An 8886-nucleotide genomic window follows, 5' to 3' on the forward strand; every position below is an offset into this window, starting at 1 on the left:
CTCCTCTGTGGATGGCCCACTTCAGTGAGGGATAACAGCTTTTTACCTGGACAAACTTCTTCAGTGTTCCACATATTTTGCCTGTTCAGTCTAAACGAAAACACAACTGAACAGTCTATAATCTAAACCGAAACACATCTTATTGATCCTTTACAATGGCAGTCAGTTAAGCATCGTTAAACCCAGGTCCTTTTAGGGAAAACGGTCCAACTGAAGATGATTTTCAGGTCCTATTTTCAACTATTTCAGTGTTTCATGAATTACAAACATCATAATTTACATGCAATCACAAACGCCTGGTAAGTTTAAAATGTTTGATATCATACAATCGGTGTGCCAGCAGTCTGTGGATTTTGTCAATTTGTAATTTAAAGTGATAAGGAAAATGTGCAATGGAGTTTGAAGAGAAAACAAAAGTTTATAGGAGATATTTTGAAATATATATGAGTTTCCTACATTCGATTTATATAACACAATCCAGTTATTCAGAAATATGGATATATGTGGACAGATGGAGACACGACGGATCATGGATAGAATGTATTCAGAAAACTTTAGTTTATTTTCATAAACATAATACTTTTGGAACTACACTGAGAGCAAAAGCAACTTTTTCCATTTGTGTAAAATGTAATAACCAAAAACAATAAACACATTTTGAAAGAATACATTTAACATTTAACTCCTCTGCTTACATCTTTTCATTGTCGGATCGAACTGTTTGACGTAAACAAACTGGGTTTAATAAGAATTCTTCTTCAACATTTCAGGCCATCTTACAACTGGCCACACTGAACGTCTGAACAATTATAACCAACGGTGTCAACTCTTCACTCTTCAATATAAACCTCTTTGGGCAGCTCTTTGTACTTGATGAGGTAATAGGGGTAGCACTGGCAGCTATCAAACACCACAAACATGGTGGGGTTCTCCACTTTATCCACACAGGTGTCGTACAGACAGTGACGACACTGCTTCTTCCTCTTGCTGGTGAGAGGCGGGGGGCGTCGGTAGTTGGCCTCTCCAACGGTGACCTTCCCTACAAGCACTTTGGCCAGGAACATGTGACGAATCTCATCCTTACATGAGAAGATGTTGGAGAAGATGGCACTGGTGGCAAAGTAGGAGCCGTGACCAAAGGACACGCCGTTAACCCCGGACATGCGCGGGTCGAAGTTGTTGTGGCAGATGTCCTCAGCTGCTTCCTTGGTTGTGCCGTGGAAGAGATGCTTCTCCAGAGGCTCTTTAAAGGCGGAGTGGCGCGTCTGCATGTGGACTTTGTACCTACAATTAAAACGCAGGTAAGTGTTTTGACACAGATGTTGAAAGAAAATGACACAACCACACAAACTGCAGCAGAACCTTTGGTAGTTGTCCCAGTGCAGAAAGTTCTGGACCAGCTGAATACTGACGATATCCACTTTGGTTTCAGACAAGCTCTTGTGGAAAATGGTTTGGACACTCCTGTAGGCCTGCGTGCCCTTCGGGACTTCCATCAGGCTGTAGTCCTGCTTTGAGGCTAAACTCCACATTGGGGGGTACCAAGAGTTAAACTCCTCCAGCGGGTCCACATCAAAGTTGTCCCTAAAAGGCTTGCTGGGAGGCTGGGTGGCCTCTGTCAGGATTCCTGTCCTGGGCGCGAGCGAAGGAAGAAGGGAAGAAGTTTAATGTCTTCATGTGGGACAGAATTAAAGAGGAAGGATACCTACTTCAGTTGTGGCTCCATGGAAGCAAGGGAGCGATAGATGGGCCTGCACTGGATTTTCCTCTGGAATCCTGTGCTGATGTTGGTCTGGATCATGCTGATGAAGGTAACCTTGTACTTCTGTGAGCCGATACTGAAGAAGCACTCCGACTCCTTTTCATTCTTCTTCTTTACCAACAACTCTGACAAGTCCTACAAAGAAAAGAACTGATGAGAGCAGTGGAGTCTCGCGACTGACAAAGAGAATACAAAAGAAAGGTAGACCAAAAACCTCTCTGTACGCCTCCCAGGAAACGTTGTACCACCAGTACATCTGCCATTTGCTGGGGAAGTAGGGGTTAACGTCTGTGTCGTCTGTGTTAGTCAGTCGTCTAACCCCATCGTACTTGGAGGGAGCGTGCAACTGCAACTTTTCGAAATTCAGATGGTAGCTGGATTGTCTAAAATGAAAGCATGACAAAACAAGATAGCAATATTACAATATAATGTACTAAATAATATCAAAATTAAACCTGGAAGTAAGATGAACTTGGTCTTAACATCTGACTTACCCATCCTTGAGGTCAATCGCCTTCTGGCTGACATCGCAGTAGAGCCTCTCCAACAAAATCTGAGAGCGAGGTGGGATGTCGACCCACTGGTAGGTGGTGACGCACCACAGCTGCCAGTGAAAAGGGAGTGGCGTGTGGTTCAACTCACACTTTGACCCCAAGCCACACCTGCCCAGGAGGAAAGGGTCACAGATCTTTATGTTGTGGGGGTTCTGTGTGTGGAAAGATAATGGGACTGGAGCTTTGGATGGGGGTAGCGGCAGGCTGGCGTCAGCTGGTGGTGGTTGGGTCCGGGGGCAGGCCTGTTTCTTGGGAGAGATGCTGGGTGGGTTGATGACCAGAGGCAGGGGCAGGATGTTGCATAGCATGGGCGTGTCTGGGGTTAATGCTTGTGACTTGGTGGTGGTGCTGGTGGTGAGTAGGACATGGGAGGCTGTAATGGAAATGCTGTGTTGAGGATTTGGAGACTGGACAGCTGCTTGATACAGCTGACCATCAGAAGGAGGAGCAGGATTACTTTCACGCTTTCTCAAAATCATCTGATCCCGCTGGGGAGTGAAATGAACGCTGACGCCGTATGGGTTGACGCGCCAATCAATGTTGACCTGCTGGGACATGATGGCGTTCCACACCGGAAGGTCATTGTCGATGCCCGCAGGGATTCCCAGCAGGAGAACAGACGGGCTTTGGAAGATGGAGTTTTGGAATATGGACACCGGCTCTGAAAGTGAAACATCTGCTGCTGCTTTTCTCTTCCTTCCTCTTCTGGATGAGGCGCTAGCCATCTTGAAATTTCTATAAAAAATGTGTGTTATCAGTTAAAATCCAACTTTTTCTAGTTTACCCAAGATGAGACAGTATAATTCACAGTTACAGGTTTAAGAAACGTTTTTTTCGATATCAATATTTATGTTGGTAATGGTGCTTTCATTTATACACATATGGTCTCTGCCTGGAGGTCAAACTTAATTGGATTTTGAAATTAGACAGGACTACCGTTTGTAAGCGTTTATTTAATAACAAATGAATAAAGTCCATACAGACATTGAAAACAGTATACACAAACTGTTTTCATCATGTACGTTTACCACCTCTAAGTGCGTCATACATGGTAAGTTTCCCCTCTGTCCATTGGCCGGGTTATTGCTAAAAAATATGCTGCTTTTACGATTAAAAACCAATAAATCGATAGCTGTGATAGCTTTATCAACCAAACAAGATATACTTTATAATGTAAAGGCGTTATTAATGAGCTGACCTAGTTTAGCTAAAAGTAAGCTAGCTAAGCTAATTAACTAGCCATCATTGCTAATTATCGACACCTGTTGTTAATGTGGTTGAATTACCTTCATTAGCCGTTACGTCACCGCGAATCGACAGCTTCACACGCCGGCTGAGCTCGGAAACAAATTTACCAATTATTACACGTTTAGTGAGTAGTTGTGAAGTTTTAACGGCCGCCCGCCACACAGAGCAGAGCAGCAGTTAAGTGTGTGCGTGTGTGCGCGCGTGTGTAGGACATAAGCAAATATTTTCGGGTATGACATTCCTTAAGTTTGTTGTGCTGTCATATGTACATCTATAAATCTGTCAGTGTATCAATACAAGTGGTAATTGATTAGTTCTGAACCCAGCATGGAAAGGTCCAACAGGGATAATGCAATTCATTTTATATCATTGTTTGACACTCTCCTTTGAAATATGATGGAATAATAATACTAATACAGATGTTAGCTGAGATTGTCCTTCTCAACCTCTGCTTTTCTCGCTCACTTTCTTCAACCGCTTACCAATCAACCCTCTTAGTGGTTAATGATCACTTTCTTCCCAGCCTAAGAGGACAACATGATGCCTTTACCACTCGCATTGCTCACGTGTTAACCAGTCACTTAAATTATCCATTTACTTTTAATTTAATCAGGGTTAAATGTGGAAATCTGGATTACACCATCAAGTAAACCATACATATGCATTTTGCATTGCGTATAAAACATTTATAGTGTTGTTTGCATAACTTGTCAGGCAAAACATGGTCAGGGTAATAGAAATTCCCTCCCGTGCTTTTAATCAGACCACACAAGTTTTTGCGAATGGAGAATCCTTTTATTCATTCAGTACATCGTCTACTCCACACGATTACAACTACATGTTGCCGGCTGCATTTGAATTCCATTCAAATGTGGGTTAAACTCTTGGTTGTGCCATCACCTTACGTATCATAACAGTGTTTTAAAGTGCAGAGCTTTCATGTTCAACAAGTTATGGCAGTCTTAAAGACACCAGATTTGTTTAGAGACGAATTGCAGAAATGCAGGCTGAAAAAAGGGAGTTAAATCAGATTGTGTTGAGTAAGAACTGGCAGAAATAATAGTGCGTCCCCGATCCTTCCTCATGCTGTAGTGATGTATGTTAAATCTGAAAAACCATTAATCATCCATACAATTGTGAGTGATTTTGAAAGGCAAGTGGTGAATGTCATCCACAAGAGAAAGTATAGCTTCACCAGCTGGACCCTAACAACATTCATCGACTTTCACAGAAACCTCCAGGGGTTCGATCTTCAAAGGACTCTGCTTGCAGCCCACCCACAGGTAAGGAAACACCATCTCGGTTAGGGTTTGCTTGAAGGTATAGATGTGTGTGTTGTCCTGTGCGTCATAGAAGGACAATTTTCCCCTGTCACAGTCCAGCTGAACTCTGATCCTCTGAGGGTTCCTCTTCAGGCTGAGCCTCGTCAACGGAGAAGTACCTGCGAAGTACATTTTGTGGTAGAAGTACACAGAGAGGTAGCCATTCTTCAGCACCGACGACACCTTCTCCTTCTTCAGAACCGACTGTTTGGCCACGCCGACGACCCAGGCGGTGTTCTCTCCCACGTTTATATCCCAGCCGTGCTTCCCGGAAGTGAAGCCGCAGCTACCCAGCACGGCGGTGTCGAGGTTGAAGCGCTCCGGGTTGTCGGGCAGCTTCTGCTTGTCGTCGCTGTCACTGACGCAGGTAAGGTCGTCCGACAGCTGCAACCACGGGGCGGCGGTGTTTGGGTCCAGAGTCACTGGAGCTAAATACAACATAGATCAGATCAGTTGATGTTGTGTATTCACAATCCCGCACCTCATGAATACATGCAGTGAAGTGGTGAAATTTTGAAAGAGTAACCAAGAAATACTACAAGTAAAATCTGCATGCAACATTTTAGCTAAAATAATGGAAAGCCTCAAAAAGTGTCACAACATGGAAAATACTCTGGAGTACAGCTGTATGGCCTTTTGGACTGTATTTGAGTCCAATACTTTAAGTACTTACTGTACTTGACAATTTGATGCATCTTTTCCCAAACATGGTACTGCAGAGAACCCAGGTGTCTGGCCACATCGATGAGCGTTCCTGGAACCAGAGCCAGATCTATGTCTGGGACACGAGCTCTACAAAACACACAATGTTACATTTCATCATACCAAGTGATACAACTAAGGGATGTAAAACAAAAGGTTTAAGATGTACTTTACCTTGCCAATGTCCTCTTACAATTCTGAAAGACAAGTTCAGGGGAAATTCATTACACGTGGCGCAACAAAATATTCAAGACTGAAATGTCAGGCTTTTGGAAACTTACACGCAGGAGCAAGACGTGGTCAGAAGCCACCACCTCCTCTATGGCCCTGATGGACTCAGACACAGAGGTTATGGTTTGGGTAATGTCTTCAATCTTCTGGACGATCGCTCGACTCTTCAGCTCTTCCTCCTCCCTCAACTCCACCATCCTGGCTTCTTCCTCGGTTCGGAGGAAACTGTGAAGCTTCTCAAACTCTTCGTGGGTCCGTCTTTCCACAAATCGCGCTTGGACCTGAAATGTATATGAGTCTTGTGAAGGAGCAGCACCAGCTGTAGGTATGATATTATTAAGACGAGTCCCCACCTGAATGTGAGCCACGGTGTCCTCATAATTTTGCTTCACTTTGTCAAAAGCTTCCTTCTTCTCCTGCAAAGTGCTGAGGGACAAATTCATTTCCTCCTGAATGGACGATTAACAGAAACAATTTAAACACAACTTTTCCTCACACATCTCCCTTCTCCTGCAAATGAAAATCACCCTATGCAAATGCTAGAGCCCTGAACAAACATACACACTCCGATTCTCTCAAGTCCTGTGTGTGTGTCAATACTGTGAAAACTGTGACATCATTCAAGTCATCTGTTCATGTGCCCCATCTCCCACTACTATACATTGCACAATTTGTTTATTACAAATAACACCTAAGATAAAACATGTAAATGAAACGCAGGACCACCGAACAAGTGTCTGCCAGGTCTGGAGGCCATGCACACACACGCACTCTCCGATCCTAACCGTTAGATTTTGACATCAGTCACCTTGATGTCAACAACGGCCTCACTGACGGGGCAGCAGTCGTGCTGTTTGTGCCTCCTGGACGTGTGGCAGACAACGCAGATGGGCTCCTTATCCAGCAGGCAGAAGAGCTTCAGCTTCTCCCCGTGTATGGAGCAGACCTCCCCCGGCTCGCAGTACAGCTCCCCCGCCGGGGCGTCCCCGTCCTCGCTTTCCTGGATGTAGGACTCGCACAGGTTCCTCAGCGTGAGACTGGACACGGGCTCCTCCGCAGACTCGCTCCTGCACAGCGGGCAGTCGCGGTGCCGTCCCCGGCTTGCCCAGTACTGCCGCAGGCAGGCCGAGCAGAAGCTGTGGCTGCATTTGAGGACCACGGGGTCCCGAAAGATCTCGCAGCAGATGGGACAGGAGAGGTCCGCCTCTGGGAGCGAGAGCCTGCCGGCCATTCTGACGAACACACACCGATATCCTGTTTGTTCGGACAGACACAGAGCTTACAGCCACAATCACCGCGCCTGAGGAACACTCAACTAAACACAACTCTTCATATACTCTTTGTTTAAGTTGTCACCTATACTACGTTGGAGAAATCCTGAGTGAAACCTACCAGAGAGCGAAGATACGGGCTCAACAACGTTTACTTCCTGCTTGGCTTTTGGATGAGTCACGCACTCAAGGCGGAGTCGAGGAAGAAAACAACTTTAATAAATTGTTTACGCCTAGATTTTAATTTTATATATAGATCCACGTCTCAATAATAAATAACACCATACAATCCAAGATCACATTTATTTTAGCAATTTTAAAGTTGTAATAGTTGAACAATAATTTAATAAAAACGAAAAAACGAAGGTAAATACATCAAAAGCAAACATGCACATATATTTTCATTTGAAACAATGAATATTACAAAAGCTAAATATAAACATTTCACACAACCCTTTCTTAGTTAATAGTCCCTGTTATATTGGTTAGAAATTGGTATATGGCACCATCTCGTGGCAAAAAGCAGTAATGCTTTTCATGTACACCTGAAATGTAATTACAAAGAAACACAGTATGTATCCCAAATATATTCAGTGGGTTTTTTTTCATGAAGTACCTGCAAAGTACATTATAGTGTAGAAGTATACAGACAGGTAACTGTTCTTCAGCACTGACCGACTGTTCACCACGACCCAGGACCCAGACCAGGACCACGGCCCAGGCGATGTCTTCACTCACGTTTATATTCCAGCCATTATTCCTGGAGATGAAGCCATGATAGCCCAGGACGGCAGGGTGTCGGGATCGAGGGGCTCTGGGCAGCTTCTGCTTCTCCTCGCCTTCACTGATGCAGGTAAGGATTTATTCACCAATGCACACCTCAGGGATGCGTGCAACAAAATCGAGTGGGAGATGCATGGATGCAATTGGAGCAGGAAAGGAAAACAGTCAAAGAAAAGCTGTTGCAAAGTGTGGAGACGTTGCACCTGGTTTCTCGCAAATGTGGCAAAGTCTCAAGATCTGGTAACAAACAAGAACAATGTGTGTGTGTGTAAATGATTTATTTTGAAGTGAAGAATGTAGACTCAGACTCCCAGTGGTGAAATCAGTTCAGGCCTTTAATATGAGCTCGGGTACAAACATTCAGTCTTCCTGGGCAGACAAGATGGTTGCACACTCTGACAAAACAACTCCATAGGTTTCCTTGGGGAACAGAGGTCAAAGAGTCACATTCCGGAGGAGGAGTTTACTTCCTTGTTTTGGTGTACAACACAACTGTTAACGGGTGTCAACGTTTTTGGATGCAACCATAATCTACCATTTTGACAGACGACCACGACCACGTCCACGCCCCCCTCTTCCTCTTCCTCTTTCGCTTCCTGGTTCCACTCTGTATGGACATGATCTCACCCAATGGCCGATTTGGCTGCAACAGTAACATGGTGCAGTGTCAGGGGTCTCTCTGGGCCTTTCTGTAATCATAGTCTGATATGGGTAACGTTTAGAAACGGCCCCCTGCTGTGCAGGCATAAGACCTCCCAATGTCTCGGACATCACTGATGGATTAATAGGAGTTACCGGGAATTGGGTTGTTCGTTTCGTTGGACTTTTCTTGCGGGTTCCTTCCTTCCAATAATGTATTTCCCCAGACACGTTTAGTTGGGTGGGGACAAAGCCTTGCCGTCCATCTTGAAATTGTCCCTTGTGTTGAGACTGTTCAGATCGTAGCCCTGTTGCGAAAGCTTCAGGCGTCATAGAAGTTACGCCCGTGGCGTCTAATCTAGAATATTGCTCCA

General features: G+C 44.7%; 2 protein-coding genes across 2 annotated transcripts; both read right to left on the bottom strand.

The window, feature by feature from the left end:
• Window positions 1-830: 830 nt before the first annotated feature.
• On the bottom strand, window positions 831-3041 carry LOC143003673 (protein mono-ADP-ribosyltransferase TIPARP-like). Its single transcript, XM_076154452.1, has 5 exons — window positions 2257-3041; window positions 1977-2145; window positions 1710-1897; window positions 1363-1632; window positions 831-1284 (listed from the first exon to the last, which is right to left on the bottom strand). Exons 1-5 carry the CDS (start codon window positions 3039-3041, stop codon window positions 831-833), a joined length of 1866 nt encoding a protein of 621 aa, XP_076010567.1.
• Window positions 3042-4719: 1678 nt separating this feature from the next.
• LOC143003442 (E3 ubiquitin-protein ligase TRIM35-like) lies at window positions 4720-7264 on the bottom strand. Its single transcript, XM_076154113.1, has 7 exons — window positions 7212-7264; window positions 6628-7073; window positions 6173-6268; window positions 5870-6100; window positions 5763-5785; window positions 5560-5678; window positions 4720-5314 (listed from the first exon to the last, which is right to left on the bottom strand). Exons 2-7 carry the CDS (start codon window positions 7048-7050, stop codon window positions 4770-4772), a joined length of 1437 nt encoding a protein of 478 aa, XP_076010228.1. The 5' UTR covers window positions 7051-7073; window positions 7212-7264; the 3' UTR covers window positions 4720-4769.
• Window positions 7265-8886: the final 1622 nt, after the last annotated feature.

The sequence above is a fragment of the Genypterus blacodes genome, unplaced genomic scaffold (genome assembly GCF_046128005.1).
Source record: "Genypterus blacodes isolate CSIRO-AG114 ecotype Tasmania unplaced genomic scaffold, CSIRO-AGI_Gbla_v1 ptg000007l_1, whole genome shotgun sequence".
In the NCBI taxonomy this organism is placed as follows: Eukaryota; Metazoa; Chordata; class Actinopteri; order Ophidiiformes; family Ophidiidae; genus Genypterus; species Genypterus blacodes.